General features: G+C 37.8%; 1 protein-coding gene across 1 annotated transcript in view; it reads left to right on the top strand.

Moving 5' to 3' along the window:
- LOC148837346 (protein unc-13 homolog B-like) overlaps nt 1–22,369 on the top strand; it is a 75,711-nt gene that overhangs the window by 36,229 nt on the left and 17,113 nt on the right. The window contains exons 18-25 of the mRNA XM_088911500.1: nt 2,957–3,083; nt 3,567–3,663; nt 3,858–4,001; nt 5,988–6,065; nt 6,889–6,966; nt 19,761–19,849; nt 20,432–20,584; nt 20,767–20,890. Of these exons, the coding sequence (XP_088767626.1) occupies nt 2,957–3,083; nt 3,567–3,663; nt 3,858–4,001; nt 5,988–6,065; nt 6,889–6,966; nt 19,761–19,849; nt 20,432–20,584; nt 20,767–20,890 (890 nt within the window). The remainder of the gene's footprint in view (nt 1–2,956; nt 3,084–3,566; nt 3,664–3,857; nt 4,002–5,987; nt 6,066–6,888; nt 6,967–19,760; nt 19,850–20,431; nt 20,585–20,766; nt 20,891–22,369) is intronic.

Here is a 22,369-nt window from a genome sequence, read left to right as displayed (position 1 = left end):
ATGACTTTTTGATTTTTGATTTTTGCCGAGACCTTTGTTTCTTGTGAAAAGATTTACTGAGGTGAACAGAGTCTGAGGTATCTCCACAGAGAACAGTAAGATATGCTGAATGTGGTGTAATTGAATACCCTATTCATATTTTGGCTTATACTATTTTTCATGATTGATCTTTACACCAATGCATTCTGAAGTATCCTGTCATTAGAAACTAAAGACAATAAAACCCTAAAATTTAGAAAGTTTGGGTACTTTACTTTTAAAAAAGAACATGAGTCCCAAAGCTATTTCATTTTTTTTTAATATAAATACCACCTTCATAACTATATTCTAACAGATTAATACAGTGAATGCAATTCACTGTAGGTTTTTAATAATGCCTTACATGTTTGAATTGTGTATCACAAAGAATGTCCTCTTACAACGAGATTTGTAGATTTGTCTGTTCCCACTAGTAGACTCACCAGAATATCGGCTTGTTGTTCTGATGAGAGCATTATGCTTAAAAATACAAATAGCTATTTCCAGAGATTGAGTTTATCCTCGTTCCCCAGTTGATTTGTCTGTGCAAAACACACTTTTGTCATTTGTATATTGGATATGGTATTTTGGGAATGTGGACAACAAGGATAATGATGTCACTGCAGGCTGTTCTGTAACTCTTTAAGCCAATGTCATATGAGAAGGTGTCACGTTAGATAAGAGATACAGTACAGTACGTCTGGAGAGTGTGGCCCTTCTATCGTGCCACACTGGGAGATTTCTGTTGTAAAAGCTGCTGACAGGCATGCGAAACCCCTCGGAGCCTTGATGTCTTCAGCGAGAGTTTGGCTTGGGCTAAGGCGTTACAAATGATGCTGCGACACAGGCGAATGGGATAAGTTTGAAAGGCCTATCGTTGGGAGCAGAATTGCAGCACATCTACAAGAAAGGAACAGGCAGCTTTCTGCGGCACTGGCCAGGCATCTGTCTTCTTTCTTTCTTTCTGTTTATCTTTCCCTGCCTGTCACTTTCTACTCGCTCCTTCTCGCCTCATCCTCTGCTCACTGATGTGGGTTATTAAAAGCAGCAGCTCTTGGCTCTTCTCTCCCACTTCCAGCACAGCGCTGGCTGCCTTGGCAACTCTTTCACAGAATAATCAGAAAATCCAGCAACAGGGAGATCTGAGTAACTGGTCTTTTTCCGGTTGGTAATTCAGAGATTTTTCTGAAGACGTGAAATGTCATGGAATACACTTTTAGCTGTATGAGATTGTGAAGTTATTTTTTTTTCTCATTGCATTTACATTTGATAAAATAAATTACCTTCTTTATGAGCTGATGCATTAACTCTTTGCTTTCTTAATACAATATACATCCGGATGGTTGTACTATGAATATATTGCATATATAGTTTATTAAAATCATTAATGTAATCTAGCAATCCCTCTCTGGTTTTCTTGACTTTATTTTTCTTTTTTACTGTATTTCTTAAGCTTGCCATCATGGTGAGGTGGTTTAACACCCTTGTAGAGCTTCAGTAAATAGATACTGGAACCAGTTCAATCACTTCCCTTGCAAATAGAAAGTTCTCTTCTATTCTACGGTATATGCAAACAATTCAAGCTACAACATACAATTGGGGTGGTAATAAGCAAGATCACTGTGAATGTAACCCTCTGGTATCTGCTAAAGACAACCCCAGTTAAACAACCAAGAAGAGGGCAAATGTTTAATGGAGAATTCTAACCTGAACTATATTGAAACTGTTTTAACTTATTTTTTTTTATGTATCTTTACATTGAAAATAATTTTTTAAAATTTATTTTAAAACCAAAGACAAAAACCTGGTCAGCAGAGAATGGTTTAATGCCAACATGTTTCCCGTGAGGACAGTACTGTACATCTAAACCTGCTGGTGGAAGCTTATCACTGAACACACATCTGTGAGCTCTTCCAGTAGATGATAGTGCTCTCATGTTCAGCACAGCTCATGGCCAGAGGACATCCATATTGGATTTTCTGGAATTAAAATAAATCCCTGTATTTGTAATCAAACCAGCTAGAAAAACACAATGTGCAAATGTCTGTATTTGTACTATTGTTGGCTATGCTAATCTCCCCACTGCCTCCTGTTAAAAGAGTGGGCAGTGCTTGGCACAGCTTTGGAAGGAACTGCTGTTCCACTACAGACACTGCCTTGTGTTCTAAGATGATAGGTCATAATTATTGTAACCCAGATCCTCTGGGTCACTAGAGTGCGTGCAACAATTTTGACTACTTTTGAATATGTGCTGAATTCCTCCATCACAAAGATTAACTGACCTGTTCAGAGGGTTTCTGCCTGATCTGCTGAAAAAATACTCTCCACATGTTTTGATTCCTGCTTTATTCTTTGGTGTGAGTCATTTCTGTTCCTTTCTTTGTCATATTTGGTCTCATTAAAAAGTCCTTGTACTGCTTATTAAGTAGACCGTCATCCTAATCAGGTCAGTATACAGAAGGGTAAATTTTCAACTTTTGTTTTCTTTACTACATTTCTAAAATCAAAAAAGCATCAGTTTTGCACTTGAAGACAGTCTTAGCCGGTCAAATCGTGGGTTATTTTAATCCCATTGAAGATTTAATTTTTGGAGTCGCTCTCTGGTAGAATAAAACACAGAAGGTTAGCATTTCCAGCGCTAGTGGTTTCCTTGGAAGGCCCTGGCTTTTCTGCTTTCTAATCTTTCTATTTTCATTTTTGTATAAGAAAATTTGCTACACATTGGGAGATTTGCTTTAGAAAGTGTAACCTACAAGCAGATTTTATGTTCTGTGTCCCCCTAGGGAATGCCTTCCCATAATCAGTACAAGTGTACGCACTGTATGAGGTGGCACAGACAGCACCGAGACCTCTCTTTCCCATAATCAGGTTCATCAGAGAGCAGCTGTGCTGTGCATGTCTGCTCATGTTCACATCTCTTCATGGTGTCTTTTCCCAGAGCACGAGAAGCACCGCCTGTGTAAGAGTGCTGATTACATGAACCTGCATTTCAAGGTGAAGTGGCTATACAATGAGTACGTCAAGGAGCTGCCTGCCCTTAAGGGCAGCGTACCAGAGTATCCGGCGTGAGTAGCTCTCCTCCAGTGTCTTGCTGTAGTTGTCCCTAAAAGAAAACATTCTGCACTGTAGCACCAGTAATGGACAGAAAATACCTGCTTTACCCTCGCATTGTTTAGCAGTATTTTACTGGTTGTAGTTTTCCATTGGATGACCTTATGTGTTACTATAAAACTTTCTTCGTAGTAGCCTCTCCCTTGGATTGCCTGTGAAAAATATTTGGGCAATTTGTTACTGGTAGATTTGTACATTAAAGTACTGTATTTGCCATTGGAAGGATGACAAAACCTCTCCTTGTGTCTTGTGTGTGTGTGTGTGTTCATTTTAATCAATCCGATGTGAACAGGATGTCTCAGGTTGCATGTACTGTAGGTGTGAGTGGAGCTACAGAACTGTTGGCATCTGTCTCACTTTGTCAGCCTGTCTGTGCCTGTCTATACCTGTTCATAGTCTCTGCTTCTTTGTTGACTGAGTGTCCCCCCGGTCTGCAGGTGGTTCGAGCAGTTTGTACTGCAGTGGCTGGATGAGAATGAGGAGGTATCTCTGGAGTTCCTGCATGGCGCCCTGGAGAGGGACAAGAAGGATGGCGTGAGTTTAACAATTGGCTATTTTATTATAAAGAAGAATCTCATTTTAATAGCGTGATCACCTCTTTGTGGTTGTCCTTTTCTTACATGCATTTTTTACTTGGCTGAAATACCTTTTACCGTATCTGGCCACGACTGAGGAAAAACAAATCCCTCATGCTCTGTGCTGCACTGACCCCGCCCTGCCTCTCTCAGTTCCAGCAGACCTCCGAACATGCTCTGTTCTCCTGCTCAGTGGTGGATGTGTTCACCCAGCTCAACCAGAGCTTTGAGATCATCAAGAAACTGGAGTGCCCTGATCCTACCATTGTGGGCCATTACAACAGACGCTTCGCCAAGGTGTGTGGGTGTAGTTCATGCAACAGCCTTGTCCACAAGCACCCTTATATTAAATGAAGACAGCACTATCAGTTGTTGTTTAATTTTACTTTGCATTATAAGTGGTGAATGTAACTTTATATCTGAATATACAGTATCATTATCCTACCATACCTGTATGATATAAAATCTGCACTGTTTTACTTACTTGAGTTACCTACCTAGGGTAATGAATAGATTTCCATCATAGTTCAGGAATTCTGTGGCTAGTTTGCTAACTGAAAATTTTCTGCATGAGCTCTTAATCCCCATCCTCTGGGGCATATTATTTGAGAAGGACTTACAGTAGAAACATTTTATTTTTGCTGTTTCAGAGTACCTTAAAATGAATAGAGAAAAAAATCACAAATTAGAATTCCAAACAAGCAAAACTTAAATTCAAATGCGTGTCCAAAGGTATTCTCCACTTCGCAGTCCATCACAGGAGATCATTATGCAGTGGTACAGGGCTTGTTCTGTGATGTTATTACCACACAGTATAGACATTTATTCTATAGATTCTTGCTTTTTGTACAGTATGGTTCAGCTTGACTTGGTTCTTTAATCTGCCCTATTACACAAGCTTTAAGAGAAATAATTTGGAAAGTCACAGAGATGATGGAAGGGAAATATTCTGAGAGAGCAAATTAGCATGGCCTCATGCTGTGAGAGAACTGGCCCAGCATTACAACACTTGTGATTCAACCACTTTCTTTACTCCATACTACTGTATACCTACCCATAGTCACAATATGTAGCTGTCGAAATAACAGCCCTAGAGAAATTAGCCCTGAAAGGGAGGTTTATACAGTATAGTTCAAAATCAGTTAAATCAATAATAAAAACTGGTCTTCTCTGCTTCTCCTTATCCCTGAGGTCATACCACTCTATGCAGTAATTAGTGTTAAAAAACATGGAATTTTTCATCAAAAGACAAATTTAGAAACTTAGCCATATTAAATATTAATTTGTCAGAGATAGTCATCACATTTATTTTCAGCAGTTAACAGTCAAACATAAAGCAGAGATAAGGATTGTGAGGTACTGTAATGTGGTCTGTTGGTGACATTTAATCATTCACATTCACATTTAATCATTTCACACTGCGATTAATGGTAGGATCTGAAGTTGTCAAGGATGTAACAGATTGAAAAAGCAACTTTTTTTTTGTCCAACCTTACTGCCTCTTTTAGTTTGATTTTAGAGACCTCTTTCTGTACTGTACTGTACCCAGTGTACTGTGACATAAAAAAAAACATCATTTTGGAAAGAATACGGACTTTATCATCTGATTTACAAAGGTTTTGCAAAGGTTTTAGGTTGTATTGCAGGTATTTATTTGTTATCGTGAATTATGGTGATGTCAATATCACAGTCCATCTGTAACTCCCAGCCTTAAATAATGCTGCTTGTTGTAATTCTCAGCATTTAAAGGTTTGGTGTTTTAAATTATGGGTGTACTTTCTGTTGAACTCCATCAAGATAAACAAATAATTGGTTGGATTTGAGAGGAAGATATACTCTTACATCCTATAAATACTGTGTAGCTGTAGCTTATATATCCAGAAGCATTTTGTGACTTGTCCTTGAGGCACTTTGAATCACAGAGCTGTGATTGTTTTCTTGTCTTTTTGATCTTAGGTGTGCTTAAAATGAAATTATTCTGGCTCTTCATTCAGCATAGCCTTTATTCTTCTTACATGAGGCAGCACCCAAACATACATGAAAAAGCATAAATCCAGGAGATTTTAGGTATTCCAGAGGGATTCTCTCCCCAGAAGAGGAAACCATTCATCTGTGGACAAAGAGATCAGTTACTAAACTGTTTGAAGGGATAACCTCTTCCTTGTTTAGGTCTAGTGGTGACACTTATGTTTAAAGATATAGTAGTTAGTAGAAAATACATTTTTTGTTTGGTTTTTAAGGCACGTGCCTACCTACGGACAATGATTTTTTTTTTATCAACAGACCATCGCTAAAGTGTTGATGCAGTATGCTGATATTGTGACCAAAAGCTTCCAGTCCTACTGTTTCAAGGAGAAAATAGTAAGTGCATTGGCATGAAGTGATTATATCTGTGCCTTTTAACCAATTTCCCAATATAAATGTCTAGTGACTTCATGGGTAGAGAGTCTGATAAAGACAAACAAATATAGCAGGTAGCATGTGTAATTTTATTGAAGTAGGAACCTGGAAACCCTTTGATTCACATAAGAAGAAATAAAAGATCCGCTTACAATCCTCATTAAAGATATATCCAAATTACAAGCAACAATAATATGAGAAATTAGCTTCTTTTTTTTGTGTTGTTTGCTAGTAGCTTATTAATATTATTGATTCACATTCCCACTGTCCCATTCCCAGAGAATCAACCTCCACAAAATGGAGCAAACACCTCCAGCTTTTCATTTAAAGATATGCTTTCTGTCCTCAGTCCTGAATCTGACAGTTTTGTACCCACTGGTTATGCATGGTGTGTGTAATTCTAAATGATCATTTTGTAAATCCCACTCTTATGACTTTGAAAGCTTCAGTCAGCGCTCTTTGATGTTTCAGATCCATCAAACCATCATTTCTGGATAGAGGGAAATGTCTGTAGGTTGCTGCTTAAGTTTTCTATGAGATTATAATATATGGCTTCTGCTTTCTAGAAAAGCTGTGCATCAGTTTTATTTTAATATTTTATGGGGGTTAAACTGCACTGCCTCAAATGCCTGCAATGTGGAGGACAAATGAAAACTTGCTGTGATGTAGTAGGACTCTATATGAACTGTGGGCTGTTGAGCTGTGTGTCCTCCAGTGTGCCAGGGGCTAGGTCAGAGCCTGGTCAGTGACACTGCAGTATCTGTCTCTCTCTCCCTCCCTCCAGCCCTGCATTCTAATGAACAACATTCAGCAGCTGCGCGTCCAGCTGGAGAAGATGTTTGAAGCCATGGGCGCCAAGCAGGTGAGTGGAAAGAAAAGAGGCTGAAACAAACATGACCAAAATGCGCTGTCCATACAATTGAATGCTTACAACGAAACTTCTTAAAGTGGAACATCTGTTACTGTACATTGCTGATGGGTCCAGATATTGCTTTTCCGTGCAGTTTCTACAGCAGCAGCCCTCTGTTAAAGAATACTCCTTCTGAACAGAACTGTCTCTGCTCTTCCTCACGACAGCCCTGCCTAACCAACCTGACAGATACAGTAACAGCTCAATGACATTCTGTCAGAGCCTGTATCCGGGGTACAAGCTGATGTCATATCTGTGGGAGGAAAGACCTGTAGCAGTTATGGACTGTATGTTCTTAATCAAGAATCAGGTCCTACAGGACTTTCCTACCCTTGGCACAATGATCATAGATGACATTAACTCAGCTTAATTGTCAGCATAGGTGAGGGAGCAGCTTCAGCTGAAGGGTATTGTACACTAGATCTGATCCTGCATTCAATTTTATGCAATTATAATGTGACAATCAGTTGAACAAGTGTATACATTTCCTTTCTTACTTTAAACAATCACAAGTTAGACAGAACTGCCAGAAACTTGTGAAATATATAGAGCATTCAATATACTGTATAGGAACAAGTAATAGGTTTATTCCATGCTGAAGAGAGAAGAAAGAGAACACAACGTTTCGGCTGTGGAGCCTTCTTCACACCTGAATACAGTTCTTTTGATAATGGTGCTGTATATCTACTGCTCAATACAAGTACTGTAGGTATGAATATGTAGCTCTGCTGCATTTAATATATATAATATATATATATAAATGTCTTGCAACATTCATTTTGAGTTTCCAGCTTATCATATTCACTGTCATTTTGTTTTGAGCTTTTGGTATGCATGTGATCTTGGCTGCTGTGTCTATTTGAAGATAAAGCTGCAGACATGTTGAGATACAGTATGTCTACTGTGTGATTCGTTTAATAGGCAGTAGATAATCAATACAGCATAATACTTTATGGATAATAACTTAAACCCCACCCCCACTCCCATCACACCCACAAGGATATGCAGTATGTGTGCCAGTTCTCGTTACATCCTGTGCCTCTGTGGATGTAATGACACAAAGCAGGATGCCTATTCAGTACTTCTACTGCTAGCAATAACTACTGTAGGTGAGAGTTAACTAGCCAAAAGGCAAGTTCAAGTTGGATTAAATACAGTATGCTTATTAGAGATTTTCTTCCTGTAGCCCGTGGTCTTTGTATGAAGTGTGTCTAAGTAAAGGGAGTGGCTGTAAATAGTAGAAACAAATGTCCTCATGCAGTCAGAAACCTTACAGTTTCTCACCAATTTTAATTGGTCATAAGGTACCTGTAGTTTTAGCTTAAGCAGGTACAGTAAGGGTATGTTAGACACCCGTGACAGTTGCTTGTATTTTCACTTGCCCTCAGTGTTTTATACCAGTTTAATTGCTAGAAGTTGAAAACACACTTCTATCATGCTTGAAAAGCACAAGTACAGAGGCCTGTCCTAGAATCTGTTTTAGACCTGACCGACCTAGACCTTTGCTTGCAGTGCCTGTGCAATGCAGTTCACAGTAAGTACCACCAAACAGTACCAAAGAGACAAATGAGGACAATGCATTGCATGATTTCTTTACCGGGCTTGAATACTGCAAGAGTGTACAGCCGGTATCACTTTCAGGTCACTGCTCTAAAAATGTTGATGCTTTCTCCATCATTGTTGAGCCACACCAATGCTAAAGAATGCATACTGGTGTGGGGAGGAAATTTCAGTCTGCGGTAACTCAAGGTCACTGAGCACGGGCAGCGAGTAGATCTCAAAATAAGCCTAAAATAAGATGAAGCCCATTGTATTTCTCCAGCCAGGCATGGATAGAGAGTACAGAGTAGTGGAGATCTGTGAGAAGGGGACCCTGTGGTGTATCTGTGAATGGAATAGCACACAATGAGACAGAAAAGACTGACCCTTTTCCTACAGCCTTAACAATTACCTCGAGCCATTTCTATGGCTATATAACTCCACACAAGGACTTATGACATTTACATTTTGCAACGTACTGTACAACACAAGCTGTTAGCTGGGAAATAAGATCTTTAAGAATATCACATTGAATCTCTTGAGTCGTCTCTTTCTTCTCTTCCCTCTCAGTTAAAAGAACAGCAGGAAAAGGTGGGTGACATTAGAGTAGAGTTGAGTTACTGCCCCTTAGCTGACCGCTAGCGTAAAGTCCATAACTTTCTGCTCCAATGTGGTCATCCTTACACCTCCTCTCCCTTCTCCTTTATCCCAGCTGGCCTACACTAATGCACACATCACTTCTCCCTTAGAAAGAGATAGCTCTTGCCATCTCAGCACTCGGGAGTTTTGCATCTGTAATTATGATCTGTGACTTTCCTGCACATTCCTAGATAAATACAGTACCTACATATATACAGCACCTGTCTTGGCTTTTCCAAAGGATAGAGCAAAGAAAACGAATAGAAGTCAGACCCTACACTGACTGTAGGCTTCAGGTTCATATGGGTAATTTAGCTTGAGGCCTAGAAAGGCAGAACCTCTAGAATCACTGACAAAGCTGTCTTTTTGATCAGTCCTTCAACGACACATGACAGTGTTCTTTTTCGGTTTATCGTCCTCTCTAATAAAAGTGACTAACACTTATAAATCTGGACTCTCTCCTCTGCTCTTGACTAGTTGGAAGAGAAAGATGAAAAGGTGGGTTTTTGTTTGTGAGACTGTTATTAATTTGCTCACTTTCTGTCTGCTCTGTCCTGTCCTAATAAATGGAATTTAGACATGTCTTATTAATGTGGCTTTAGCTCTTCATTTTAAACCAGCTCTATGGCTCATATGAAGTCCACAGCAGCTGCTGGTTGGTACTTGTGTTTATCTGACAGGTAAGGGGGCTCAATAAACACCGTTAGGCAGCTTGGTGCAAGGTCAGAGTCTCTTGACTGTTCCATTGAGCATCTAGGGATCCATCATATTGAGGCAGACTGAGGTGAGGCTGGTTTCTGTGGTGCCCTGTGGTTCATAGAGGGAACCTATCAAGAGGCAGGGATGAAAGAGGTTTTACCTGTCATGCCCATTTCTTGTGGAGCTCTTTCTAGATATTAGACTTGTAGAGTCTGCTTTAAAATTGTCTTGTGTAGTTTTTGCATAGCAACTTTCTTTTATTTTTATAGTTCATTTCACAATGTTCTTTGGCTGTTTTCCTTCTGTTTGCTATTCAGTTCAATGCCTAAACTAAACTGCTGTTGTTGTTAAATGTAGTTAAGCTTTTTTGTATTTCATAATACCAACACAATACAATTGCCTCATTGATAGTTCACAAAAGAGTTAAGTAACATACTACATTATTGTGGAACAACACAGGGCATTTTGAGGGAGCCTTTTAAATAGCTTGTAGTGCTATTCTACAAACGAATAGTTTGTAGTGAAGTATGTTCATTTTTAAAAATGATTAAACACTTCTGTTTCTTTCTTTTGTTCATTAGCCTGAGGTTGTGGAAGAGAAGGTGGGTTTGACATGAGGGATATACTGAGATCTGTGCTAGTTTGTCGAGCACACTACAAACATTAGAACCATTGAGCAAGTAAGTTACGAGAAGTGATATAGGATCCCAAGGAAAAAATCTGACAAAACTATGTGGGCAGGTGAGAGCTTCTCTTAAAGAAATTGCCTTTAGAATATCATAGAATTACATTTGAATAAAAAAATATCTGCACTTATGAGACACCCTTTACAAAGGTGGTCAAGTCCCCCCTATAAGCACGTTCGCAAAGAGTTCAAGAGCAGCAACCATTGAATTATTATATGGAGACTATCATGCTAATATGAAGAAGACATTGCTGTGTATTCAAGGCAGTACATCTTATCCATAGCAGGTCAGATTTAGAAAAATACCAACAAAATGTCTTTAGGTTAGTGACAGAAAATATAATATAGGGTAGGTCTATGACCAGAAAGAGTTTTATCCCCCAGGAAGAAGTGCAGGATACACTTATCAAAACTTTAACAAGTTGGCTTTTGAAAGCAGCTACTTTCAGCTGTAGCAACTACATTAGATAGGCAATTTGCATGTGGCTTGGTTGATTGAAGTACAGTGTAGGAATGTACTGTATAAGCAGCATCATATTCTGAACATCTATATGGTTAAAAGTCTGGCCTACATTTTTTTCTTTAGTCTTATTTTATAACTAAAGAAAAATGAATAACTCATATAACTTAAACCTAGATCAGAGAGCCTTTCAGAACAAAACAGGACAGGTTCAAGAATAATATCAGAAATAATGCCAATTAATGTTTTTTTTATCAGAAGGCTGAAAATGGGAGTAATTCTCAGGACAGGTTAGAAGCTGGAGTATGAACAATAAAACACGACTATAGGGTGGCAAAACCACGCAAGGAAATGGAAAAATCAGGCTTTAAGCTCCTGCAGGAGAATGTTCAAATGGCTTTTGGGAACCCCCATTTTCCTAAATGTGTGCAAGAAGTTGCTGTTGCACTAGCTTTGACAGCACAATATGTCGCTATGGAGAAACTTCAGTCTACCACTTTAATGAAAGCATTTCATCAAGTTCTGCTATACGTGATCTCTGTTAATACTGATGTATTTAAGAGATTAAAGGATTTGTCTGTTTTATAGAGATACAAATTTTAACAGTTGATGTTTTGTTAAAGGAACATTTCCTAAATATCTCTCTCTTTCACCCCATTATTAGTCAGAAGATAAAGAAGAGAAGGTGAGAATGTAACTCAGTGACTATCTGGACTGTGTGCTTCTGCATAGACTGTAGCCCTGCTTCCTAACTCTCCTATTCCTTGACTTTTCACCCTTCAATACACCTCACATCCCTTACAGCCATTTCAGCTGGCTCATACAGGAGGGTCTCTCCTCTCATCTGGCATAAACAGATGTACAGTATAGCAGAACTCTTGAGCTGTGTTTAAAGAAAGTGGTGGTGCATTAATACATCACATTTCAGACCATTCTACTCGCAGAAGATACTGTAGCACAGCTTTACTAGTGATTTAGAGTCCAGTTTTTAATCAAAGGATTTTTTAACACACAATCTGAATAAAGAAGTGTTTATACCCTGACTTAGCTTTGTTATGTGCTAGTTATTCTAGGCTTTGATACTGTATGTCCTAGTATTTCTATAGACGCAGTTTCAGAATTTACCACCAGATGATATTATACAGTACATGAAAAAGAAGATGCTTTTTCATTGAAGTATTCAAGCCTTTGGATTCTGGTACACAACATGATGATTTTGTGTAGCATTATGCATTGCTGTTGATGTAGAACCTGCAAGTAGCTCATGTGTATAAAGATAAGTGTTACAGTAGGTGCGTTAGTAAACAAATTAAAACAGATGGAAGACTAACCAACCACACAGTTGATCTGTAAGTTATAAGAATAGGAGGAAGGACCACTTATTTTTTGTGAATATAAGGAACAACTGTTAAGATTTAGTTGTGGTAAGCTTGTCATGAAACTATTTTAATTCTAATGATGCTGAAAGCAGAGACTGCAAGTCTTACCTAGATACAGTACCCCTACAGTATAGGGGTACAGGGAAATGTTGAATGTTTAATTTCCAAGGATAAAACGTACGTCAGAAATTGAAAGATGAAATAATACAAACTGCAGCTACTGTATAGCATACAGTATGTTTTTGCTCTGTCCTCCTGCATGTTAGCCTGCAGGTACAGATAGGAAGGTGAATGACTAAAATATTTAGCCCTGTCGTGCTTTATAAACAATCACTCATCACACCCAGTGGGTTTACGCTTATAAATCTTAAGGCTCCAATTGCAAATTGCAAAGGCGGAATATATTTATTATTTATGCAATCACCTAACATTTGTGCTGCCAGCCTCCCAACAACAATTTAGTGTATTACTTCATTTTTTTCCACTTTTTTTCCATGCATTTTTTGTGTTCCGGAAAATATCTGAATGCACAGTAATGTCTGAAGAGGAGCACTGACATATACCAACGATGCACAGACCAAGTGCGCTGAGCTCTTCTGCCCTCACACTCAGAAACAGTGAAGGGTTGCAGACTGAGATGTGACAGTCTGCCAATGAGGAATGAGGGGTGAAATATGAGTGTTAGGATAAAAATTCACTGGCTGCACCAGAGTACCAGGTGTTTGAATGAAGGAGCTCCAATTAAAGCTATTAGTGTGACAGAGCCTTAATATTCTAGTACAAATTGGAATGTGTGTTTAAACCTTTACATTGTGTTTCTTCAATTCTGTAATTTTTCTAAAAATCTAAATAAATCAGGGGTGACATTCTTCCAGAGATGCTTTACTTAGGCATTAATAATTCATGGCAGATGATGAGCGAATTGGTTGCTGAGGTTATAAAACCAAAAAGGAAGCACAGTAATTGGGGGAACAAATGTTTTGAATTCCTACGTTTTTTGTTTATAATAGGATGACTCTTTCAAACTCATCCGTAAGGGATGAGGGACACAGAAACCCAGGTCAGAAGGTGATGTTTCAGCTTCTGTTCATTATGAGGAAAGTGGGCTTGTAAAACGTGGACTGAGTCATAGAGAACTGAACACTCTCCTTTTTCTCCCTGCAATTAGCCAGACGATAAGGAAGAAAAGGTGAGATTACAGCTGAGCAGCTCCCTGAGCTGTTTGCTAGTGCACATACTGTACAGCAGTCCTCTCCCCTACTGCCCCCACGCTGCTCTGTGTTCTGTGTGGTCCAGAATACACTTGAACAAAAAAACCAGCTGATCTTCTTCTGAACAAACTGATCTTGCCAGCTGTAACTTTCTAGAGCTTTATTTCAGTCTACTGCTGTATTGTATGTCCATCACACGAATCAAGACAGATCTTAGCCTGAATATTTCATGATGAGTGTACTAATCACAGGGAGATCTATATATAAAAGTTTCCCAAGAGACTAATGTGTCTTTTATGATGATTCTTAATAATATATTGGAAACTGATTTTTGAAGAATATTGGAATATTTCTTAATGGATTTGGTGCGCTGAGGAAATTGAACTTTCTGCTTCAGACTTTGCCTTGATTTATATTTTAGACTTTCTCTCAAAAGCTTCACCTGTGTGATATATTAAATACTCAATTGCTATGTATTCATAAAATTGTTAATTTAGTGTATGAAACAATGAAATAAAAATATCAGTAAGTAGTCTTGTACTAAAAGACATTGTTTACTGTGTATCATTTAGGACTTTGTATTTTCTATGTGAAAAAATTAGTAATAAAGTTAATGTAACTGTAAACCTTTTATGAATACAGTCCTTCATTTTGATTAGAAAACTCTTGTTGAATAATGCAGTCTGCAATGAACTCATTTTATCAGTTGTGAAGTGATTTAGCAGTGTTTGGTGCTCCAATTATTTTCAGAAAATGAAGAGTAAATTATGGTCTGCAAATCAAAGCTTTTAAAATCACCGTATTAATATGAAGATTTATTTATTCTGTAAAATAATGAATTGCATGCCTGTTACTCTTAGTAGCCTTAGAAAGGCTGTCTTTAAAAAACTTCCACCTTTGATGTTTCCCTGTTTTCTCATTTTAATAAGATGGACATTACAGAGGAACAGGTTAGCTTGATTTTATCTGAGAGAAGTTCGTTGACTATATACTATACAAGTATATAGCAACCATAAAACGTTATTTAACACATCAACAATGTTTTTACACTATTTTTCCTTGGGCCTGGTCTTGTTTTAATAATAACATTTCCCTTTATTTGTTATTGGGATAAGAATTAGTGAAATTATTCATCTTGTGTAGAGAAATTAATGTGTTGTATATTATTAACAGGTTGATAGCTCTGTGGTCTGTCAAATTGGCCAAGTACCAGCTTCAGATTATTTCCCACTGGAGTTTTAACTGTTGCTTTTTTATCTTCTCCTAGTCTGAGGTCAAGGAGAGAAAGGTGTGTTTAATAGGAGTTGTGATGTGAGCTAGATTAGAAATTCTAGTCCTCTAGTGTCTGTGTCGTGCCATTAGTAGTAACACCTTTCAGTTTCTCAGATAGTGTAAGAACATACGAAAGGTTTAAAGTGAGAGGAGGCCATTTGGCTTGTCTTGCTTGCTTGGTAGTTTAGTGTGTAATTTTAGCAAATTTAAAATGTTGTTCTCAACTGCCCGACCCCAAAGCCAGTTCCAGATGTCCATAATCCCTTTTAATTTCCAGTTGTGAACCTGTGTTCCCATTTCTGCACATTGCTAGTCTGAAGGAGTTCCCTGGATTCACCCTGTCTGTACCGCATAGGACTTTATAATGCTTGGATGTCCTTTTTTCAAACTAAATTGATTTGGTGCTCTTAACACGTGTGCATGGACAGCATTAACCCATAGTAAGAATACTTACAAGATAAAGGTGGCCATTCAATCTGTGTAGCCCATTGAGTAGTTAGTAGTTAATTGATCTGAGAATCTCATTCAGCTGTTTTATGTAGAAAGCTAAAATACTGGCTTCAGCAACATGACTGAGTGTCTTGTTCTATACTCACAGAACACCTTGGGTGAAAATGTGCCTGCTGTTGTGTTTTAAACAAACTTTCACATACTGTAGTTTCCAATTGTATCCTCTGCTGTGTGTTTAATTAATGCATGTCTTCCCAGTCAAAATTGGAATTGCTTTGAAAGATGGCCAGTTTATTCTTTAAATTAGCATTACCATAAGATGTTTATATCTATTTCTTCTTTATCAAATCCATCCCTCTAAATTTCTTCAGTGAGTATAATAACAACAATATGACAAGCTAAAATGTTTATGTATTCCATTTTGTCTAGATTATAGTTTAGAAAAAATTCTGATCGCTATAATATATCAAGCCCCTCACATACATTTTAAGTTGTGTTTTGTTTTTAGCACCACAAATCCAAGCAGTACATTTCTTAATTAAATTTAAGCAGTAACGTAGTTAAATTAAAATACAGTGTAAGAGAATCCTGCTTCCTTATTGAAATTTTCTTGTGAAGCTGTTATTTTGCAGAGAACTGTTAACATTGACATCCCCTTACAGAGACCAGTATAAACTAGAATTTAAATTATTTTAATTCTAAAGTAAGCATCAAAACTCTGTCTCCTTTCATGATCTTCCCATTATTTGTAACCAGAAATGCAGGACAGGCAAATCCTTCCTTGGATACAAAATGTTCCCAAATCATCTTAGAGATCTAAATACCTGCATTTGAATATTATCTACAGAGATTGTCTGGGTAGAGTTAGTGAAAATTGCTGTTTAAAGAGATAAACTGGAGCTAAACTGATCCCTAAATGGAATTGATTTTGCAGTATGTTGTTATTCCTCTTAAAGGCTCACTGGTAATGTGCTGTCTCAAATTCCCTCAGATTTCTAAATCCTGCCTTTTTTTCTTGTTATTAGCAAGACGTTGAGGAATCAAAGGTGGGATTAGTGTTCTGCGCTTGTAATAGTAATAAACATTAATAATAATTCCTTACATTTATATAGTGCTTTTCTGGAGTCACAGATTTATTCATTTGAATTTCACAACCTGTTAAAGAATATCTTTTGGAAAAACTCATACAGTATATCCATCACCTTTTATGATGCATGTTTTTGAAGCTGCATTATTGTTTTTTTCATTAGTCAAAGCGAAAGGAAGTCCAGGTAAGTCTCATATGCTTTGCAGTGTGTTGTTAACATGAGCCCTAGCCTTGCACACTGGTTTTCCTATTTTAATCCCTAGTTTACCTAGTAAAGTAGAAGCGGTGTCAATTAATTTAACGATTGTTAGTAGATGTACAGTATATGGGTTTAACCCCTGTTGTATATACAGTAGAAGAGTCAAAATCCAGTCTTTGATAGTCACAAGGTCAGTCAGTCACACTCAATTTACTGATTTTTCTTTTTCTGTTTTTTTTCATTATTGCTTATTTAATGCAGTCCATAATTCTCAGATAATAATCAAGAGTGTAGAACTGTTGACTTTGCGTTTAGGATCTGTGAGCTTTTACGTTCATAATTAGTCCTTGGTAGTTCCCAGGGACTGGATTTTGACATCTTCCGTCTATTAGATTGCTCTGAGTCGCTGGTTAGTCTGGTTAGTCACTGGTTAGTCACCTCACTCTCAGTGTTGCTGCTTGAGTACTTCAGACCTAGTTACAGTACTTGAACCTTTTCCAGTGAGAATCCCACTTCAGGTGAGATTTATTAGGTTTGCGTAATATGTAATGCTAGAACAAATCCTAAAACTAATACCTATACGAGTATATAGGCTTAAACTTCTGGAAAAAGAAACTTTGTTTTCTTCCTCAAAAGCTGGAAATAAAAATAAGGTAGGCTTCTCTGTAACTGAACTTAAAATTCCTATAATTTATTTTTTTTCTCATAACATTATCATGGAAGCCTCAACAGCAGAGAAGCTGCTGTAGAACTACTGCAGTACTACAGTACTGTGCTGTAAAAGCTACTGTACTCTGTTTCCACACTTTTACTCAGTAAGGGGTGTTGTAGTCACTGTCGTGTCCAGGAAAACGAGTGTTGTAATGTAGTTTGGAATCAGAGGATTTCACAGGTCTGGTGTTTTTACAGTAGAAACCTCAACACAGCATAACAAACACTGATACTAGCAACACCAGCACACCTGCTACCTGTTATTGACTGTAGCCACATATGTTATTATATGAAGTTCGTTATTCTATTTACCACAGATATATATTGCTAATATCAGTGATTTAACTTAAAACGGTACTCAACATAATACGATTATGGTTGGCTAAGTTTCACATGTTAAAACCTCTACTGAAAAAGAAAAAAAAAAGCCAGACATTCACTTGCAGTAATTTAAATATCGGATTGTTCTCAAGGCTGCTGTGAGTTAATGCAGCTATGAAAAGACTTCTTTTGTGTATGAGTATTCAGAACAGTAGTTTTTGTATACTTCCCAGTTAAATTATTTTTTTCATCAGTCTTTGTTTCTTGTATACTGTAATTGCAAAACATTTGATTGAACGCCTCTGCTGCACTTGAAAGAATGATTCTGTATACTGTGTGTGTTTTGTTTTTGTTATGAGCCAGTATGAGCCAAGTCTTGCCACCAGAGAGACATTGTGTTGATTTTCACAGATATAGGGGGTATAAGGGAGCTGAATTGGCTAAGAGTGAACCAGGACTTTTTCATATTTAATGCTCCTTGTGAGATTAACAGAACAGTGGGAAAAAGAACACAAAAAAACACAGCCTCAATCTAAGAAATGCAAACTTTCTTAAATCAGGAAAAATGACTGGGATCACACTGAAATTTGATTGATCATAAGACAGAAGGAACATAAGAAAATTTACAAATGAGAAACTGTCATTGATGCATCTAAGATTTGTGATGAATGTGTGAAACTTGATATTTCCCACATTTATCTTAGTAGATCATGATCTGCAGGTGGAACTTCAATATAACAAATATAGTATTTAATGTTAGAAGTACTGTATCCATATACTTGTAAAAAAAAACAGTATTCATTTTCCAGTTGTATAGTCATCTTCACAATTCTAATACAATTCCCCAAGGAAGGATTTCGTAGTGTTTCATTACAATGAAATGTGTGTTTCCACAGAAGACAATACAGCCTCTCTCTTTCTTAGGTTTGTAATCAGTGTGTGGGACTTGTGATTTCCCAGTATCTCTTGCTTCCCTATAATTTGCAGGCGGAATTGTGATATAACAAATATGTAATATAATGAACATCCATATAAATCAGTATTTGTTTTTCACTTGTACCTGATGTCCATCTGATGTTGGTGATGAGTCACCTGATTAAGTTTGCCCAATAGAAAGAGGTGGTGGTACACTGAGCGCTTGTACAAACGTACTGTACAGTCTCATAATAACCAGGTGTCAGCATGTATCAATGGGAAACCTGGACAAATTTAAAGTATCTACTTTTGAAAGTAATTACTTTCTAATCTATCAAATCATGAGGAGGAAGTGAATTATTTTATTCTGAGATACATGTTTCAGCCTTGAGAATAAAGACTTAAACCACCTGTTGAGTCTTCAGATTTAATTGGATGCAATTATGAAACAAACATCAATGTCGTGCTGCTGTGTTAATATATTTTAATTAGTTGTTTATTAGTGAGGTCTGCTGTGTAACACCGTCGTTTTGTGCGCTGAATTAAGAACAAGATGTTCAGTTTCAGTGTTCACATTGTGAAATACTGCATACAGTAGGTGTCTTTCTCTTATTTTAATTTGTTTTTCTTTCTCAAAGGGGCAGTGTGTTCTTAGCATCCTGCTGCTTAGTGACAAATGATAAAGTAACTTCTATAATTCTAATTATTTTTGTTGTATGATGATAATGAGGTCCAGTTTATGAGGCATGGGTTCCAGATAAAATCAATACTTCTCTTCTACAAATATTAAATTTATTACCAACAAAAAAGAGCAAAACAACTTGCTGTTGGCAAGAAGAATAAAGTGTTCCTGAAATCTGCGGTTAGGTAAGACAGATATTTCACCTCAAGGGAATTAAGTCACATTTTTTAACGGTTCATGGCAGCTGAGGTCATATCTTAAAAAACAACCTGAACCATTGCAGGTCTCTGTGAGCAAAGAGTGATATCTCTTTTCTTTTTAAATGCCTGAGGCACAAACCACAAAACAGCTATCTGGTGATATGTACTGTGATGTCGCTGATGGTCACTCGCTGTGATGTTAGGTTTAGTCAAAAGGCAGTGGATGAAAACCAGAATATCTGAGATTTAACCTAAGTCTTCACTGCCCTTCTCTCCTGCTCCCTGTGTCATCTGAAGCTGGACCCAGAAGCCAGTGACATTCTGAATGAGCTGCAGGTGAAGTTGAACAACGTGCTGGATGAGCTGAGCACGGTGTTTGGAAACAGGTGAGTAGACTGCGCAGGCATAATGGAAGACTCCAATACTTGTCTCTTAAAAATGTCTCTCGAGTCCTGCTGTTGGTGTTGTGTAGAGTGGCGAATAGCACTTAAGTCATTATCATGACTGCAAAGGATCATTGGAATGACATCGTAAGGAAGTACTCCAAATTTCAGAATATCAGGGATTGAAAAGAAAAATATCTGCAAGCCAGAGGCAGCCTCTTTACCCCATCTTGCTTGTGGGTTTTGTAAAAGCCTATTGATTGACAATTGTTTCACGGAAGTTCAGGTGACTATACAGTACATGGAAGTTTCTTGGAATGTTAGAATCTCCTTCTTGGAATTATCTTGGAATTTTCTTCAATGGATCCTTTAAGTGTCCCCTTGAATAGAATTAACCTATACTGGTGGTAAGGGAAACTTAGGAATATAATATATACAACAATAATACAATATGGCAACAGTACAATACCACGATACAAAACAACATTTAACCACATTGCTCAGTCAGAACTCAATCCAGGCCTGTTGACATCTTCAGTGTTGTCACTGCCCGGTGTAACAGACCCTTTTCCCTCTGCTCCCCAGTTTCCAACCCCGTATTGAGGAGTGTGTGAAGCAGATGGGGGACCTCCTGAGCCAGGTGAAAGGGACTGGAAACGTACCAGCCAGTGCCCGCAACACCGTGGCTGCAGACGCCGACAACGTGCTCCGACCACTCATGGACTTCCTGGATGGAAAGTAAGTGCGCTGCTTAGAATGCTCTCTGCTCTCTACGGAAGAGTCGCCATCCTGGGATGAATATCATTGTTGCATTCATCTAGTAAGCCTGTTTTATATTCTTTTTTGTTCGCTCAGACTTGTCTTTGTACCACACCAGGTAGGCCTGGCTGCGTTTCTAATCCCTCTGTCTCTGTGCCCAGCCTGATGCTGTTTGCCACAGTGTGTGAGAAGACTGTGCTGAAGAGAGTCCTGAAGGACCTCTGGCGGATTGTTATGAACACCCTGGAGAAGGCCATCGTCCTGCCACCCCTCACTGACACCTCGGTAAGCCTTCCTTGTCCAGTAAACCTGTTCATTCACAGCTCCTTTAAGGGCAGGACAGCGTGCAGAACTCAAATACATCTGCGCTCATGACTGGGAACATTGAAATATTTTATAATATAAAGGAATATATTAATTCAAATTAATGGTGAGCCTTGATATAGAGATAATAAATATGAAACTAAACTAAGAGGATAATTCGAAAAAAATCAGAATTGGGTAAGCTGACTGTGTATCATGCAGGACCTGACACAGAAGGCTGTGTAGGCTGAAACTGGAAATCCCCTGTGTGTGGGCAGGGTGCTCAGTTTAATATGACAAGCATCTGTGAATAGTTGTAGCATTGTTGAAGGCATAAGTGTTATGAAAATGAGCTTCCCTGTGTTTAATCTTTTTCACCTCTCTAGCCAGATTTTTACACTGAGCTTTAAATCTCATGCAGCTTGTGTCTGCGGAAATGCTAGAACAGGAATTTTCAGAGAAAATCCTTTCAGTAAAAAAACATTTATTTAACTAGATAAGTTAACTGAGAACACGTTTCTAATTTATGATGACTACTGGAGAACACATTACTACAGTAGGTCTGTTCTGTTGTAGTACAACAAGTGTTTTGCTCAAGGGTACCACAGCAGTGTATTATCCTCAATAATCTAATAATAATCTTGTGTAGGGACACAAGAAAAGACCAGTTAATAACACAGTTAAATAACTTTTGTTTTTGCACAGGTTCTGCACTATTATCTGATAAATGAAGAATCAATAGCATTATATGTGTCATAAAATGTTATAAAGCATGTTATATAATGTGTTATAAAATGTGTACACCTGTCACAAGCAGTGTTATTGCAGGATGAAATGTGAAATGTTTTTTAATATATTGCCACTCTGCAGTTTCATGACAGATTCTCTTTCAGAACATTGTGTAATCAACTGATTAAAATTAAAAATGATCAGTAATTTGTTATTCCTGGTTCCAGAAAAGAAAAGTGTTAATACTAATAACACCAAAAGAGACTGCCAAGTTAGTTCTCATTAAGGAGTTTCCATTACTTTTAGATGCTTTTCATTTATGAAAAAAGCTGGATCTTTAATTCTTGGTTTAACTAATAAATGCAAAACAGGTAAAAATAATACTGAATCAAATGTTCTTCATGGTTATGCATCACTAAGATCAAAATGTCACTGAACTCAGTGTTACTGTATAAGGAAGTTTGATCCATGAGGGAAATGTACTGCTAATGTAATGCATTTTATGCATGCGTGCTTTTCAAAGAACTCAAAAGTGCTGTACCATAGCACACACTGGGGAAAAAGAAAGAATTAAAAGAGCACAGTGTGCTGAAAATTATAGTGAATTAAATATTATAAGGCACAGAAAAAAACAGATGTTTAAAGATGTCAGCAGTGACAAAGCTGCTAATGGATTTGATCAGTCAATTCCATAGACAAGGCCCCCCAGCGGGGATGAGCTTGGCTGGACTC

The sequence above is a fragment of the Atractosteus spatula genome, chromosome 3 (assembly GCF_055471065.1).
Source record: "Atractosteus spatula isolate fAtrSpa1 chromosome 3, fAtrSpa1.hap1, whole genome shotgun sequence".
NCBI lineage: Eukaryota > Metazoa > Chordata > Actinopteri > Semionotiformes > Lepisosteidae > Atractosteus > Atractosteus spatula.
Note: the sequence above shows the minus strand (reverse complement) of the source record. Positions and strands in the feature narration are given on the sequence as shown.